The sequence below is a fragment of the Pistacia vera genome, unplaced genomic scaffold (assembly GCF_008641045.1).
Source record: "Pistacia vera cultivar Batoury unplaced genomic scaffold, PisVer_v2 Contig333, whole genome shotgun sequence".
NCBI lineage: Eukaryota > Viridiplantae > Streptophyta > Magnoliopsida > Sapindales > Anacardiaceae > Pistacia > Pistacia vera.
In genome coordinates, this window is record NW_022196150.1 from 155,002 (window position 1) to 173,661 (window position 18,660).

Sequence of the window (18,660 nt, forward strand, 5' to 3'; positions counted from 1 at the left end):
ACGTAGTTACGTACTGGAAAATATCGAAACAGTGTTGTTACAAGATTTGGACCTGCGAAATTTGAGGTCTTTATGCTTAATTAATTAAACGATCTCCTATTCCTAATTAAATTAGGTAACAGTTGTGTTCATTAAATAATTCAAACTAGGATAAGTTCTATTACTTCTGTAATTTTATTACCACATAACTAAAATATTGTTGGTAAGTGAGATTTTATTAGAATTAAGGGTGTTAAAAAAAATGCAAAAACAAAACCGAAAAACCGGTTCGGTTACAGTTCAAAAAATTCAAAAAACTGGATTTTCGGTTCAGGAAAAAATAAAAAAGGGTTAACCGAAACCGGTTTTTGAACCAGTTTTATATATATATTAAATAAAAAAATTATTTCATTTTAGACTTTTATTTGTATCAATTTTTTATGTATTATTAGTTGTGGTCAATGGATATGTATGAATGTTTAATTCTTATTTGGATATATATTGTTTATATTTACAATTTAATTTAGGAAAAAATTAAAAAAAATAAGTTATATAAAAAAGGGAGGGGGGGGAACCGATTTTCCTTCCAAACCAGTTCGATTTCGGTTTGGAAATTTTCCCGAACCGGAAAACCAGTTCGATTAAAAAAAGCGGTTAACAATTTTTTAACACCCTTAATTAGAATATGTTATCTGGGTATAAGATAAAATTCTTGATTGTGAAATATCTATATTATTATTTATAGTTCAAATATATGAGTAAAATTATTCACCCTCGACAAGATTTAGTTATGATTTGTGATTCAAAAGAAAAGCTGTTTGAACTAAGTTCATCATACAAATTTTGGACAAGAATATAGCATATTTGAAGATGCCAAAGATTTTTTTTTTTTTTTTGTTCATGACCAGGTGTACTCAAATTAGCTTACGCACACCTTAACTAATCTCCCAAGACTCTGGACCTAATAGTCAAGTAAGAGCTCCAATGACTATTACTATTAACAATCGAGAAGAGACTTGAATTTAAAACCTCTTGAATAATACACCCAAGAGTTTCTTATCAAACAACTCGACCACCCAGAGGTAGTTGAAGATGCCAACGTGATCATGCACCAAGGCTACACTAGGTTAAAGATTTTTTTTATTTTATGCGAAGAAATGGTGAGAGAAAATTCAAGATAAATAACAAGCTTTTCCATTCCACAAAGGATTTTAAGTTTCATTCCCTTCCTTCCCCCCCCAAAAAAAACAAAAAAAGTTCCCTCTATAAATTAATAAATAGAAAGTTTCATTTTCTACAACGATCATGAGACAATAAAACCCTGTAAATCTTTTCTGAGTACATATATAAACTGTCACTGCTGAGCCTATTCTGATGATCTCAGAATTTCTGTTTTGCCATTTGAAGGAGCAACAAGTGCAAGAATAACAAATCCACCCAGAACAACAATCAAAATACCCAGAGAGTTTACCAGCAAAGCCTCGGTGGAATAACGAGCTATCACATGGTTGGTCTGAAGGAATGTTGCTTTCTCTAAGATACCAGTCGTGGCAGTAGCGACAGCTAGGGCGTAGATGTAAACTCCCAAGAATACGTGCCATGGCAGCAGAGTAGCTCTACTATTTCTTGAGCCACCTGGGTACCAAAAGGTTACAAATCCAGCACCCCACTGTTCATAACAATTCAAAGTGATAGGTTACATGGATATAAATGTAAGAGAAATGATAAATACTCGAGGAAAATAGTATGAAAGTTATGAAAAGGAAACAGAAGAATGAAGAAGACCTGGATGCCGAATAAGAAAAGGCAAGCTAGGCCCAACCATGAATGTAGGCTGTAGAAATTGTCGATGCCCTTATCATTGTGGAATTTCAGAGCAGCCCAAACACCAATCAAGCTTAAAAGAAAGGCAAGAAATTGTAGGGCAAGATGAACTAATTTTTTTAAGCTTTTTGTCCCTGGAACTGTCTTGTAAGCTAGCATGGCTGCATTAATCAATACCAAACTTTACAACCAAGATTCCTGTACCCGAGTGTTCGAAAATAGGACTTCATCCAATCACAAAGATCACATCAAGAAACATATAATAGTTCATGACTCTACACAGCTCATGCTCAGAGGCCTAGGCCAGAAGACACGACCAGGAGAGTATTGTATAATTATTTAGTTCATGTCTATAAACATTTAAATATGCACCAATTTTTCTGCTATATCAATTGCAAGAGTAAATCAAAATATCAGATAGAGAATGCCTATGATAGAATTGCATGTAAGAGATGAATTGATAAGAGAATCATACAACTCCATAACAAGCCTTAGATGGACAATATATCTCCATTTCAAGTAGACCCAGATCAAGGACACAGATCCAGTAATGCTGCATCAACAGCCATGATGCTTGTGACAATGCAACAATCTTATTATTTCAGTGATCAAACTGGTAAGAAGGAAGCTCCTTTTTCTCCATACACCAGAATCACAATACTATGATACAAACTTGTTATATGATATGACAACAGCCAGAAACACATAAGAGGTAGAAAGGCCAAATTTATGTAACATATTGAGCAGAATCTAGAAAGAGCAGGTTTCTCTCCTATTTGAAAGGTAAAGCAAACTATGTAAGAAATTTAGGAACATTTTCCATCTGCTGAAATAAACTAAATATAAAATATCAACTAATTCCCTAGCACAGATGTAAATTCCAACCAAAGAACCAAGAGCAAAAGTACTTCTACAAAGCTAAGAAATTTCCAACATAGAGATTACTAAAGATAGTGTTGGAAATGTTTCAGTGAAAAAAGCACATCAGAACAAAACCAAATTCTCAACAGTACCTAAAAACTAAGAAGCACATATTAATTGCATCTCTCAAAAGCAAAAGAATCGAATATTTACCTTCTCCATTCAAGAGCACAAGACTAATAACCATGAGAACAGGATGAACCTACAATACACCACAAAGCAACAAACAATAAATTCACAAACTACAAAATTCAACAAACAAAACAGCCAAAAAAACAACAACAACTACTACTACTACTACTACTACTACTACTACTACTTACATTGAAGATGAGATCCTTGTTATCAGAAACGAGAGCTAGGCCTCCTCGGTAGTGAACGTTCCAGGAGAGAACGAGAGCTGCGACAATGACTCCGAGTGCTCTGATTACGAGGAAGATCGGAAACCTAACCACAGGTACCGCCATTTGAGAAAAGGCAGAGAAATGGAGAAATCGATGCGTCTTTTAGCGAAGAGGATTAGGGATTTTATTACAGATTAATGGAAAGATAGAGTGAGAATCTGAGTATGAAATCTTTGTGCAGTGAAGAAAAGAAAAGAAGTTTCATCTTTCCAAGTTTTAAATCAGAATAATATTAATCTGTGTGCACGTATTGTTCATGTCATGTTGACAATTATTTTTTATTTTATTTCTTTTTTTTTTAATTTTTCACATTAAAATAAATTGGACTGGGTGCGTTTGTTTCCCAATTTTTCCCTTATTATATTCTTATCCTATCCAAAATATACATTTGTTACTATTCTATTTTATTCAATTATTTTTAAACTTCCTAAATTTGTTAATTTAACTAAACACAAAAAAAAAAAGTTTAAAAATTAACAAAAATACCCCCATCAACCCACATTTTCCAGATTCTGACCACCACAGTCACCCAAAAAAAAAAAGTTTAGAAATTAACAAAAACACTCTCACCAACCCACATTTTCCAGATTCTGGCCACCACCGTCTAAAGGTGGTGGTGGTCAAAATCTAGTATAATGGCACACTACCGGCTAAATCTAGTCAGTAGTACGTCGATCTATCATTTTTCGGTCAGATCCACCGTGGATCTGACCGAAAAAGGCCAGATCTATGGCTAAGTATATGGCCGTAGCTAATCGTCAACGACGGCCAAAGATATGGTCGTCGTTAACAACCAAACGCGGCTCTGGCCTTTTTCGACCGAAAAAGGTCATATTGGCACACGATCGACCAGATCCAGTAGGTCGTGCATCAATACAGCGACTCTAGTCCAGTATTTAATGGGTGGGTGGGGGTGTTTTTGTTAATTTGTAATGTTTTATTACATGAGTGTTTAGTAAATTAACAAACCTATGGGGTGTTTTTGTTAATTTTTAAATCCTACCTCATAATAACCACTCAATTTTACTTTTTTCAAAATATTATTCTAAAAAATATCGGAATAATAATGAACCAAACGCACAATTTCTGCAAAATAACATTGAAGGGAGGAAAAACTTGTGTTGTTTGGAGAAAGTGTGGAATATCATTCTTCAGTGTTCAATTCAGGGTAAGTTTGGTTCATTATTCTGATACTTTTAAAATAGTATTTTAAAAAAAGTAAAGTTTGGTGATTATTTCGAGGTAGGATTTGAAAATTAGTAAAAACATCTCCCTAGGTTTGTTAATTTACTAAACACTCGTATAATAAAACATTGAAAATTAACAAAAACACCACCACCCACCTATTAAATACTGGCAGTCGATCACCACCATTGGAGGGTGGCTAGAGTCGTCATATCGGCACACGACTGGTGGATCTGACCGGTCATGCGTCGATATGGCCTTTTTTGGCCAGATCCACAATTTAGAGGGTGGCTAGAGTCGTCATATCGGCACACGACTGGTGGATCTGGCCGGTCGTGCGTCGATATGGCCTTTTTTGGCCAGATCCATTGTGGATCTGGCAAGAAAAGGCCAGATCTACGGCTATATCTGGCCATTAACGGCTAGATCTAGCTATTAACGACCAAATCTGGCCGTATTAGGTCGTCAATGACAACCAAAGATATGGGTCATCGTTGACGACTAACTACGGCCAAAGATTTGACCGAAAAAGGCTAGATCAGCGCACTATAGGCCAAATCCAACCGGTAGTGTACCATTATACCAGATTCCGGCCACCTTCCAACGGTGATGGTCGGAATCTGATAAATGTGGGTAGGTGAAGGTGTTTTTGCAATGTTTTGAAAACCGGATCGGAAGCTGACTCGGTCAAACGGCCGGTTTTTGATTCGAACGGTCGGACCAGTCGGACCGATTGGTCCGACCGGTGACGCCAGCATGATATCATGCTGATATCAGTATACTGAAATAAGCAAAAACGCAAAAATGGCAAAAAAAAATTCAGATTCTCCACCTAATTAAAGTTTAAAAACCATCAAAACCAAGATGAAAAACAGAAAAAGTGATAGACTGGAGAGTGGAGGAGATCGCGAATGTTACTGCAAACCAAGATGAAAAAGTGATAGACTGGAGAGTGGAGGAGATCGGAATGGCAGACTAGCAGTAGCAATCCAAGATGAAAAACTGAAGAAGGGGCAAGACCGCAAGAGTGCAAGACGACTCTGTATCTGATCTGTAGCTCAAAACTCAAAAGCAAAAAGCAAATGAAAAATGAAAATTAATTTGTTAAAGTCTGACACTTTGACTTTGTGAGTTTGTGTGTGCGGCTGTGAGCAACTGACCATGAGCAACTGTAGTTTTAATTTTTTAAATTTTTTTTCTCATTTCATGTGTTAAACCGGATGGGGGGTGTGGATCGGAAATGTGTTAAATACGGTTGGACCGTCAGTTTGCTACAGTGAAATGGTCCAACCGCGGTTTGAAACGGTTTGACGTAAATCCCGGTTATTTGTTTCTTTAAACCGGAAATGCAAGCGAGTGGCGATTGGACCCGTTCGACGCGGTCCGGTCCGGGTTTCAGAACCTTGTGTTTTTGTCAATTTCTAAACTTTTTTTAAGGATATTTAGTTAAATTAACAAACCTTAAAGGGTTAAAAATAATTGAATAAGATAGAATAATATTTTCTGAATAAGAAAACAAATATGTATTTTGGGTAGGATAAAGATAGGATAGGGAAATTTTTTTGAAACAAACGCATCCTCAATTATCTACCTTTTGCTCAAGCAATTGAAAAAAATATTCAACCCTACATTCGATAAGAACTCTTAAGTGATTATTAAGAAATTCTGAGTCTAGTCTGTTAGGGCCAAAAATCGTCTTGGGCTTGGCGGGCTCAATAACGAAATAAAATGTCACGGCCCAAGGCTCAACCCAATCCCATTGGGCCCACGCTTAAAATCACCTTGCGAACTACCCACTTATAAGTTGGGCTACTATAAGTTAAGCTAAACTGGGTTTTAGCCCATTAGCCGCAACAGAGTATAAATAGGAAATCAGAATCTCATTCTATTTCCTCTTTACTAAGATTTCAAATCTCACTCAAACTATAAACTTGATCTTAAGGTCAAGAAAAATATCTCTTTCATGATAGGGATATTCCCAAAATAGGACTTAGTGTCCTACTAAGATTCCAACTCTATTTAAACTAAAAACTTAATCTGATAAGGTTAAGAAATCATATCTTTTTATGATAGGGATTATCTCCAAAAGAGGACTCAATGTCCTACTAGGATTAACCCCTTAGGTCACTATAAAAACAGAGGCTTGCCCTCTCATTAAGCAGGCAATCTCTCACAGTCAATCTACACCACTCAAAACCATCTATTTGCTCCTAAGTTCTTGCTCCAAGAACCCGACGCCTCCGCAGTCTAGCCTCGACAAGACTCCTGGTAATTCTTTTTCTCCTTAATTCTTATTAAATCTCTTTCAGCCTTGCTGACTTGAGCGTCGGAGTGCCTACGGCAACACACCTCGGTGTTTTCCGGAAGCTTCACGCTGCCCTTTCATGTGTGTAGGTCTAACGGATGTCAGTGACCTCAACCTCACGGGATCACACCCTATTTTCATGACGGTAGATTTTTTGCATCTACAGTTTGGCGCCCACGTGGGGACCTGATAATCATCTGCTAACGATAACTTGCAACATCAGAGGAGCATGTAACTCCCTTCGACTGCCAGCGCTAATCAGAAAATTTTATCACGATAAGAAAATTTTTCTTTACTTTTCTCCATTTGTTTTATCTATTCAGCATGTGATATGATACCTTGAGCATCAAAAAAAATCCCCCATATTCATAATTTGTTCCAGCATCAGTTGGAATATTCTCACTTCTCGTATGTGTTTAATTTCTTTTGGAGGGTATTCCGTGGTCTAAAAACCCTTACATCATGGGCATGTTTTGTGCATTTAAAAACCCATCTTCCTCTCCTTCACTAGACTCGCAAATTCTCAACCAAAAAAATGGTTCAGAAAGTTAACGTCGCCTTCGTGTCAAATTACTAAATCCCACAAACCTTGAATCAAACTCCCTTAGTCCATGGCAGTGGTAAGAATATACACTGATAGTTTTGACTTCTTGTCGTCAATGCCAAGATACCACTCAGCTCGTTCGAGCAAAGTCAAACCGAGAATGAAATGCCCAACTATACTGACTCCCCTTCAGAATCACCAAATCCCATTCCCTTTCCAAATCCTCTTCGAAACCACAAAAGCCAAACACTCCAAATACTACGGTTCTTCAAAAATTGCTCATCCTGTGTCTATCCAGCATTCGTAAAAAAAAACTACTCAAAAGCATGTCAAAGCCATCTTCAGCAAACTCAAAACCCATTTTAAGACAAACCCAAAATTTTCTTCTTCAAAAGTCGACAAAAATCACCTCAAATTCATCAAGAGTAGCCTAGAGGGTTTTAAGAACACAAAGAGAATAAAGAAAAACAAAATCAGGAGAAATCATTGTGGAATCTTGGAGAAATCGCCCACACCTTCAGCTAGAAAGAGTAAAACTAAAAAGAGATAATAAATAAATAAAAAGAAGTTACAGGTTTGAATGAATGTCATTGTCAAAGCATTATGGCATTTAATGCACCTTGGTTAAAAACGCATGCGGCGAAATTTTGGAAAGGTGATCTTTCTCATTATTTTTAGCCGCCTGCACAATGAGCCCATATTCCATATTTGTGCTCACATGCTTGATCAGAGTTTTATTTGGAATTCTTGGAAATCTAATTCGCTTGGCAGAATGCACAATGGCTTCACTCAGATCGGTCCGCCGGCGGGCAACACGTTAATATTCGTCTCAATTGGCCCGCAACTCCCACTCAGTTCTGTCTCCATGCGACTTTGATCACACTACAACAAGAACTCTCTCACTGGCTCAACCACGAGTGGGAGAAATTAAAAATCGAAAGTGATCCCCTAGTCAACTTCATTTGACTCAACAGTCAGCACGCCTTCCCCACACGATATAGTGGGCCGAGCCGAGTAGATTCTAAGCTACCTCAGAACAAGGATATAATCCTCAAATTATTATACAAGTCCAGATAACTCATTCGACACATACTCAATCACCCCATGTGGCAAAAGTACGCCAAGTAACAATTAAAAAGTCGTCACTCGACTCGGCTGGGACTACGACTTACTCTCTCTGGAACATCTTCATTCAGGGTTGGGGTTATTTCTTCATTCTTGCTGTGTGAGCTTTGCAAGTGGGGCTGTCCAAGCTCACCCTCATCAACTCTTGCTCGAGTACGACGATTCGAGCATTAAAGAGCCACTACCTATAGACTATGGTACTTCGTACCTCCTCAAAAGTCAAATCAAAATATCACTCGGTTCAGAAAGCATGGGTGGCAACCCTTGAAGGGGAAAGGTATGTGTCATTATCTCCTTTTAACTACCACTCTATTTGGTTAATATTCTTTATTCAGCCCATTACTTAAATACATGCAGCCTAGTTTTCCATTTAGCCAATCTTCATTCAATCCAAACACGTGCACATCATGCATATTGACTCTCAATTTGGCTCTTTGTTAAAACATGCATGCCATGCAAGTCACTGCTCCAGCTTCAATCAAAAGGTTTCAACTACAAGTCGGTCACGCGGACTTGACCGCAAGCTCCATACAAGCTCTACTTGGCATACACCTTTAAATCGGTCTGCCCATAAACGTAGGGACCTTCAAACGGTTGCCTGATAAACATACGGACACCTTCAAAACGGCCTGCCGATAAACGTAAATACACTTTCAAACGGCCTGCCCGATAACGTACGGAACTTCAAATCGGGCCGATAAACGTATGGACACCTTCAAACGGTCTGCCCGATAAACGTACGGACACCTTCAAATCGGCCTGCCCGATAACAGTACATACACCTTCAAATGGCTTGCCCGATAAATGTACGGACCACTTCAAATCGGCCGACTCGATAAACGTACGGACACCTTCAAATCGGCCGACCCGATAAACGTACGGACACCTTCAAATCGGCCTGGCCGATAAACGTACGGACACCTTCAAATCGGCTGCCCGATAAACGTACGGACACCTTCAAATCGGCACGCCATAAACGTACGGACACCTTCAAATCGACCTGTCCGATAAACGTACAGACACCTTCAAATCGGCCTGCCCGATAAACATACGGACACCTTCAATCGGCCACGCTGATAAACGTACGGACACCTTCAAATCGACCTGCCCGATAAAAGTATGGACCTTCAAATCGGCCTACCCGATAAACGTACGGACACCTTCAAATCAGCGCACCGATAAACGTACGGACACCTTCAAATCAGCCTGCCTGATAAACGTACGTACACCTTCAGATCGGCCTGCCCGATCCACAAATTTACACTTTCAGATCGACCCTGCTCGATCCACGGATTTAACCTTCGGATCGACCCTACTCGATCAACGGATTTACACCTTCGGATTGACCTGCTCGATCCACAGATTTACACCTTCGGATCGACCCTGCCGATCCACGGATTTGCACCTTCGATGGCCCTGCCTGGTCCATAAAGCACACATTCAGTCAGCCAGACTAGTTGAAGGGTTCTTGCACCTCAAACGACAAGTCATTGACCCAATCCACACAACGATCCATCGACCTAACGAGCTGCTATCACTAATCCGCTCAGTTGCACCATTCGATTTAATCTACCTCTCTAGCTAAATACTCTTAACTTAGAGAGTGGGTGGCTAACTGTTAGGGCCAAAACATCTGGGCTTGACCGGGCCAATAACGAAATAAACATGTCACAAACCAAGGCCTCAACCCAATCCCGATTGGGCCCACGTTAAAATACCTTACGACCATCCACTCTATGAGTTGGGCTATCCTATAAGTTAAGCTAAACTGGGTTTCAGCCCATTAGCCTGCAACAGTAGTAAAATAGGAATCAGAATCTATTCTATTTCCTTTTCTACTAAGATTCAAATCTCACTCAAACATTAAACTTGATCTGATAAGGTCAAGAAATCATTCTCTTTCATGATAGGGATTATCTCCCAAAATAGGACTTAGGGTCCTACTAAGATTCCAATCTTATTTAACTATTAAACTTAATCTGATAAGGTCAAGAAATCATATCTTTCATGATAGGGATATCTCCCAAAATAGGACTTAGTGTCCTACTAAGATTCCAACTCTTATTTAAACTATTTTAATTCATGATAAGGTCAAGAAATCATATCTCTTCATGATAGGGTATATCCCAAAATATGACTTAGTGTCCTACTAAGATTCCAACTCTTTTAAACTATTAAACTTAATCTGATAAGGTTAAGAAATCATATCTCTTTTATGATAGGGATTATCTCCCAAAAGAGGACTCAATGTCCTACTAGGATTCCAACCCCTTAGGTTCACTATAAAAACAGAGCTGCTCTCATTAAGCAGGCAATCTCTCACAGTCAATCTACACCACTCAAAACCATCTATTTGCTCATAAGTTCTTGCTCCCAAGAACCCGACGCTCCGCCGTAGTCCTAGCCTCCGACAAGACTCCTGGTAATTTTTCCCTTAATTTTATTAAATCTCTTTCAGTCTTGCTGACTTGAGGTCGGAGTGCCTACGACAAACACCACCTCAGTGTTTTCCGGAAGCTTCACGCTTGCCCTTTCATGTGTGCAGGTCTAACGGATTGTCAGTAACCTCAACCTCACGGGATCACACCCTATTTTCATGACGGTAGATTTTTGCATCTACAGAGTCCTTCCTCAATTAGTAGTTCCAGGTAAGAATCTTATTTGATTGTTAATAGAAAAAATCTATTTGATTCAAATAATTTTCAGATAATAACCCAATAAAATAAACAAATACATATTCTTTTTTTTTGTTATCTAAATGGGATAACAGAAAAAAGATTCAAAAGAATGAAACAATCAGGGGCTAAATGGTCTTAAAATAATCCACAAACATATTTATTCAATTCAATCATAAGATTGATAATATGTTCATATATCCCTTTGTCTTGGGGGAATTTTGTTTATTATGAGCTCAATCCCAAAACCAGGAAACCTCAACACGAAATACAAACATAGCAAGCCCCATTACCACAAGTATCTCAGATCTTGGTGGGCAAACTTAACACATCTCAAATTAAAACCCTATTATTGGACTGGAAACGCCTGAGAGCTAACTAACTAGGAGGGGCGGTTCGACATGCCATACCCATACCCCCGACCTCGGGAAGCATAGCCATAGCCCCTTCCGTGATAAGAACCGCGTGATCGCCCACCACCTCGATAGGGTCCATGGCCACCTCGCCCACCATGATACCGATGGAAATCGCCAAATGTCTAACAAAAAGCAACAGATTTTGCGTGATGTGTATTAGAAATTCAGTGATTCAAACAATATGAGAACTAACGAACAAACTAGAAACTGCATAAAAAAAATCTTTTTAATTTGTTTACCATTGGATTTAGGGAATTTTAGTCATAAAATCATGGAACAAAAATTTGCTAATATTAAAGTTACATACTGAGATTACACAAGTCCAGTAACATTAATATGGGAAATAGAAGACAATACCTCAGTATCTCTTCTAACTTGTTCGGAGAACCTAGGCCTAGGCCTCCCATTACGCGACCCACCATCAAGAGCATCACATGATAAGGAATCAAAAAAGTCATCCTTAACATAACCAGGCTGCATAACAGAACAAGCAGGAGTGAAAAACAGCCATTAACCAAACAACAAACTACTCTTATTTTTTTGTTTGACAAAATTATGTGTATGTGAAAGAGAAAGAGAAATAAGGAGAGCAATTACCTTGTTCTCGTATTTTGAAGATCCGATATTGTCTTCATCTGGTAAATCATCCTCATCTTCTTGAGTTTTGTTACTTTTACCGAGATGGCCCCATACTTCATCCTTATTAAATTTCTCATTCATTGCTGTAAAATCAAAATCCTCGGTGAATCTGGTTGCAGAGCGTGAAATCTGCAATACCAGATGTTCAAAATGTCAAATGCCAAGTTCACTGTAACCTATGAGATGCATAAATAATGCAAAATCAAGAAGCAGATTGACTGACAATAATGAAGATCCTATAAAACAAAACAGAACTAATTTGTTAGAGAAAGATGGATTTGTTTTATGAAAGAGTAAATCCTCATTAAATTCTATATTGATAAATTAGGTTTTGAGTATAATAGAGCAATAGTAGAAGGCTACAGTCTTACAGACAACATACCAGACGCTAGTGCAACTGCAGGGCACTTTTGTAAACTTCCTATTATGCATGTTTTTCATTATGGGAAAACAAATCAGCTCATGTAAGATGCAGAATATTAAACTGGCTAATGTAAGCATCACTGACAAAATACAGCAACACAAAAGCAACAGATACCTCATTTCCTCTTCCTCTTCCACGTCCTCCCCTATAACCATAACCATGTTGATGGTACATCGGAGCTCCGCATGGCTAAATTGGAAAATGAACACAACAACAACAATAGAAACTAAGTCAGCATAAAAGTCATTTTCACTCCACTATCAGTCTAGCCAAACTAAAGAGCACAATCAAAGTGTCAGGAAGGAAAAAAGAAACAAACTAATGCCCAATCTTGTCACTTCGTCAGAAAGTGAAACTTCCAAATATAAGCGATGACTTGTAAATGAAACATGTAACAAAATTAGGTCAATCCACAACAATTTTACATTGTTTGACAGCCTCCCAAAATTCAGTCAGACATACATTTTTTGGCAGTTCTATTAACAATTTGGTGCATCAGAAAAGTGAGGACATGGCACTCAGGTCTACCCATGTCCAACATTCGTATGTATAATTATAGGACAATAAATCCTAGCTTGTAGGAAAACTTCCATCTCTCCCTCAATTACAGAGAATTTGCTATCTATACATAATTTTTCTCATTTGTGCTGCCTGATTAATACATGATAGCCAATAAATGCAAGACATAGTCAATGATGATCACCAATATAGAGTCAATAATGATCATCTAACCATATACTTGGGAGTTGAAATAGTTGATTAAAGAAAGCAATAGTTTCATGAGTGGTTACAATAGAGAAGTTTGATTTCATATATTATGACATGGTAATGTAATCTGTGCAGATTGTTCATTATTTATTATTCCAAATTCTATCCCCCCATCTCAAAACCAGCAGCCAAAATTCTCAAAGTACAAGTAGCAATTTCCAGAAACAAATCAGACACCAGTGATTTCATATGAAGGAAAAAATACCAAAAAGAATTTCATCAATAAAGACCCAGCCCACTCTCCTCCGTAGACTATGCAACTGAGTGGAAAAGGAAACAGGAGAAAGAATGTTGAAACAATAAGGGCCCATTCAATAATATTTTTTTGTTTCCATTTTCAGAAATGAATTCATAAGACTTAATTCCATATTATTAGGAAAAAGAAAAAAACAGGGTGAGATGCTAGTGGAATACCTTACGATCAGGTGGTGAAGGTAGAGGCAATATTGGTTCCTGAGATTCTGCTACTGATGTTACCACTGGTGGCGGTGTTTCTGATGATGATAGATGCACTACCTCAACATCCTTCTGAGCTGTTTGGGAAGACTGGGATGAAGATACTGTGGGCAGTCCAGGCTGCAAAAGCTGGTCAGGGGTTACCAAAGAAGGCATTATCCCATCATTCAAGATAGAACTCGATGTCCCCACAATGGAAGAGGCAGATTCCGACATGCTTTGAAATGGCATAATGGGACCAGGGACTGGTTTAGGTTCAGAAACTGGTGGTGGTGCAATTGCAGTGTTATCTAAGCCAGCAATTAATGGAGGTACCAAAGGCAAGCTATTACTTGGAGCTGCAGTAGGAAGAGTCTGAGTAGAAGCCTTATCAGGAATCAGATTCATTGATGAATCAGAAACTGTGACAGAAGATTGTGCAGGAAGCATTGGAGAGAGCAAATTCAAGGTGCCTGTGCTAAAAGGTGGCAGCAATGGAGGGCGTTGTTCTGACAACTGAGAAGCTGATAAGTTGGAAGCTCCTGTAGGGAGTGATGCATTCATGGCTGGATATTGCATAGATTGCTGCATCGAAGGCAGCATTGACAATCCAGGAGGTGGTTGAAGCAAAGGTTGCTGCTGGGCCTGAAGCCCATTTGAGGACCCATAGAATCCTTGCCAATACATTGGCATGGCAAGTCCACTACCATTTGTTGTCGGTAGAGGTGATGAACCCCATGCCCCTAAACTCCCACCTGGCTGATATAAGGAAGGACTTCCTTGAAATGTTGGTCTGGTAAGTCCTAGCTGTGAAGTTTGGGAAGTCAGATCAGGTACAGATCCACAACCAGAAGGCAAGTTTGTAGATGTAATTGCTGCTTGAGGATAGTGAGACTGCACAAGGAATTGAAGTAAATATTAGTGAATCTGGCCCGACTCTTAATCCAGGTACACTTCAGCAAGAAAGATGATCAAATCCCAGTTGAACCAAACCAGAAAACAAGCTGAATGGGTACAATAGTCAAATCATTAAAAATCTAAGGTAAAGTTCAAAAGAAATCCAAATTCAAATTGGGTGGATATCCAGCACATTTAATAATTCATTCACACAAGATTCATTGACTCCCTTTACCTGTATAATAGCTGGATCATTGTGTATAGAAGTTGTAGTCTGAACAGGTGGGGAAGATTTGACCTGCAAATCCTGCAACCAAATGCAAATAGAAAATGTTTTTAAAGCGTTACGACAATCATAATTAGCTTAAATAACAAATCATAAAAGAGACAAAATAAATTAGACTTTTAATCCCTAAAGGACAAACACAACGAGCAGAAGAAATATTCAATTTATAATGCCTGCAGGTATCAGTTGAGTGTGATTCTACTGTTACTATCTTAACTTTGTAGAAACAGCAGTATTACTAATATCCTGAGCATAAGCGTCAAACAGTCATCTTAATCATTAGTCTTCCCACAAACAGTCATTAATTTAATAAAAAGAACTGAAGATTATTCCATTGTGGTGCAAAATCTGTCTATGCAGAGCAGCCAGCCATTTAAGGAAATATCACCATAAATCCTGATAAAAACAAGTCATGATAAAAACAAGTCATGCTTGAGTACAGCAATCTGAACCAAACATACATTTTGGCTTAACACATTGGCCAGAGTAAAGCCAAAAATTAATGAATCAGCATACAAACAGATGGCATTTCAAATACCAATGACTACCATGATACAATTACCAAACTGTTTATATATCCATTAAGTTAATAGCTAGCATATATATAATAAATATTGAACCTCATACAAGAACATCAACAAGTAAATGTTCTGAACAAAGATGTAATACAATAGAAGAAGCAGGATGAGTGTCTGATACAAGCTAAAACTTATTAAAAAAATCTTCTAATTAGGTAGCAAAAGGGTAGCTGCAACTGTACATCATTATGTTTTTTAGTTGCTAGCCTTAAGGTCTTGAGCCCCCAAGGCTGACAAAGGAGTGCACCACTAAAAGCACCACAAACGATGATAACAGAACTATGTCTATGCCAAACAATGAGATAACACTCGTTAACAACCAATACAGTTTATGCGCTACAAGACCTAAAATTCACACTTTAAGCTAATAGTCATAATTACTGGAATAAAGTCTAAGCTAGTAAATTATAACAAGATAGCATTCTGTTACCCAATTGAAAAGCATGAAAACCTCATAATGAATGTTTGGTATACCTTGATGTCACTCCCTCGGAAGAGTATGTACTCATAAATTTTATCGCTTGGCGGAACATGGGGACCATCCTTTCTTCGTCCTTCAGTTCCAAATGATCTCACTGCAAAGTCAAAAAAATAACTTAGCAAACAACATCTACATCTTTATAACACCATTTAAACAAATGGGAAAAGAAATAAAAAGCTACAAAAAGAGAAGAAAATTTCATTTTTCAAAGACGAACAGTTCACTGCCGCAAGCAACAGGACACCTTATGCGGGAAAAATTCACTGCATTCTAGCTAAGGTTCTCTTATGATAAATGTTTACTTTTCAGGGTCTGGTATAATAGAAGCAGCATACTAGTACCAGCTATAAGAGAGTTGGCCTCCCTATAACAGCATATTGTGGTCTGTACAGAAAATTTTCCATTGATCATAAAACTAAGAAAAACATAGATAGAAAAATAGCCTTCCAAGGAAGACAAATCAAAACTAAATTCCCCAGGAAACAAGAGAGAGAAACAGAAACGCTTTGGCAGCTTTGTCAGAGAAAAATTTTACCTCTCTGTGGCTGGAGGCTCCAGTATCAAACACAAGATTACTAAGCGGAGTTGGGAGATTTCTAGGTTGTCAAACTAAAAGAAAAAGACAGCAAAATCTATGGAAAAGATAAAAATCATGGACCCACAACAATAAAGAAGCCTGTTTGATCCAAAAACAAATTAAATGGTAGTTGTTTGAATCGTTATTTACTAAGTCTATATTTATAACCCAATTGTCCCATACCCCCAGCAGCCAAGGAATGGTAAAAGCGTAACCTTTCATTTTCAAGTAAGAGGTCAACCAACCGTAACCTTCAGAGTTGCAAATCATGCACCTGAACAAATTCTTGGAAGGCACTCAAAATACTTTTGCTTGCACTTGTGTTAGTGGAAGTGTTCTATATTCGGATCATTTATTATAATCCATCAACATCATTCCATACCGACCAAACCAACCTAATATCGCAAAATGTCACACAACATTAGGACCAATACACAGCTCATTCTCCAAGAATGCGGTAAGACGCTTTCCTTTTACGATATGACTTACAATCGTCAGAAAAGATTGGCGTAAGCTCACTTTTCGCTAAAGACAACAACATACACAACTACCCATATTCCATAAATGTGTCATTCAGTGATTTCCTAACATTCGAAGCTTTTAACTGCTCCAATAAAGTCACAGCAAAGTTCGCAATCTTGACAGCCTTACTCCACCCACCTTCAAACAACGAAGCCTCATCTGTCATATAACTAACATGAAATATTTCTCATCTACCGCTAATGTTTCAGTAGTACATTTTAGTTTACAATTTTATTATCTTCTAATTATATAATTCACTGGTCACACTATTTATCAATGCAATATATCAAGTTAATCTTCAACGCACCCCATCGAACTTGCATATTTTCTAAATCTTTTCATTAAATACAAACAAATATTCATAAAACAGGCATCAACGCTTTCTTTCTTGTTGAGCAACAAGAGAATGCTTAAACAGTGCACATTCGTCATACAATACACATCCCAAATTTCAAAATCACAAAATCTGCATCAAAATAACGCCAAAACAAAAACCCACATTAAATTTTCCAAGAATCAAAATTTCCAGCCAAACCCAGAAGTCAAAACCCCAGAATAAGCCAAAATAACAACCAAAATGAACAAAAAGAAAAAGAAAAAAAGAAACAAAAAAGAAAAAAGAAAAACCCATCACCGTTTCTCAAACCGATGCTAGATTCTTCGGTGTTGATGTTGAAAAGAACACCCTCGTAACGAATCTCGGACTTAGAAGTCAAGCTGATCAAGCTACCGATGTAAGAATCAGCGGAGCCAGTAGAAGAAGATCTGGTAGCTTCAGTGGCAGCGGCTGCCATTTGGGGATGTGGGTTATGTGTAATTTCCGCTAAAAGTGAGAGTAGAGTGACAATGAAGGTCGATGCATGCAAGAAAGATTTGATTATTTAGGTGGGTTTACAAGAGTAGCGACTAGCGAGATTAACTGAACCCCTTTGTCTTTTTCTTTTTTTTCCAGTTTTGGTAACCCGGATTTGTTGAACAGTAGTATTTGATATTTCCTTGTAACCAAACGCCCTCTTATACAATAAGCAGATTCAGGTATAGAAGAAAATAAAAAAACAGAAGAAAATAAAAAAAATTTCTCAAATTCTCAATTATTTCTAAATTACGATTAGATACATATAACGATTAATCAAATGGTATTCAAGCATTGTCTTCACGAAATTAATATCCAGATGTTCTGATTAAATAAAATTACAATTCAAATTTAATGGTACATATATTATAAATATCGTGTTTTAGGTTTAGGATAATAACATTCTCTCCTATTTATATAATTATCCCTAAAACAAACCAGGGTGAAAGACTTAGAGTAATATTATACTTACTCACTATCTTACTATCTTTTATAAATATAACGTATAGTACGGGTACTCTAAGTATAGTACGGGTACCATGTGCAATTTTAACAAATGTAATAAGGTGGTTAATACAACTCGTGAGTAAGCATAGTATTTTTCAAAGACTTAATCCACCCTGGTGTTTTAGTATAATATTCAAGGCCTTGACCTTTCAAATACTGCTAATAAATTATTTGTTTTGCCCTTACGTATACACGAGTGAATTACCTATTCTATCCAAGCACGAATTAGCATCTATTAGAATAAAAAAATCTATCAAATAGTCAAACTGTAAGATTTGGGTACTAGACCAAAACCCTGGGGGGGATAAATTGAAA

The 18,660-nt window shown here is 37.7% G+C and overlaps 2 protein-coding genes across 2 annotated transcripts; both read right to left on the bottom strand.

Annotated features, from left to right (window-relative positions):
• Positions 1-1,237: 1,237 nt before the first annotated feature.
• Positions 1,238-3,360, bottom strand: LOC116137799 (probable transmembrane ascorbate ferrireductase 2). Its single transcript, XM_031423503.1, has 4 exons — positions 3,048-3,360; positions 2,878-2,926; positions 1,765-1,964; positions 1,238-1,648 (listed from the first exon to the last, which is right to left on the bottom strand). The coding sequence occupies exons 1-4, from the start codon at positions 3,189-3,191 to the stop codon at positions 1,346-1,348; spliced, it is 696 nt and encodes a 231-aa protein (XP_031279363.1). The 5' UTR covers positions 3,192-3,360; the 3' UTR covers positions 1,238-1,345.
• A 7,731-nt stretch (positions 3,361-11,091) lies between these two features.
• On the bottom strand, positions 11,092-17,974 carry LOC116137798 (protein decapping 5-like). Its single transcript, XM_031423502.1, has 8 exons — positions 17,620-17,974; positions 15,880-15,980; positions 14,777-14,848; positions 13,624-14,538; positions 12,556-12,630; positions 11,976-12,146; positions 11,736-11,852; positions 11,092-11,500 (listed from the first exon to the last, which is right to left on the bottom strand). The coding sequence occupies exons 1-8, from the start codon at positions 17,777-17,779 to the stop codon at positions 11,345-11,347; spliced, it is 1,767 nt and encodes a 588-aa protein (XP_031279362.1). The 5' UTR covers positions 17,780-17,974; the 3' UTR covers positions 11,092-11,344.
• Between the last annotated feature and the right edge of the window lie 686 nt (positions 17,975-18,660).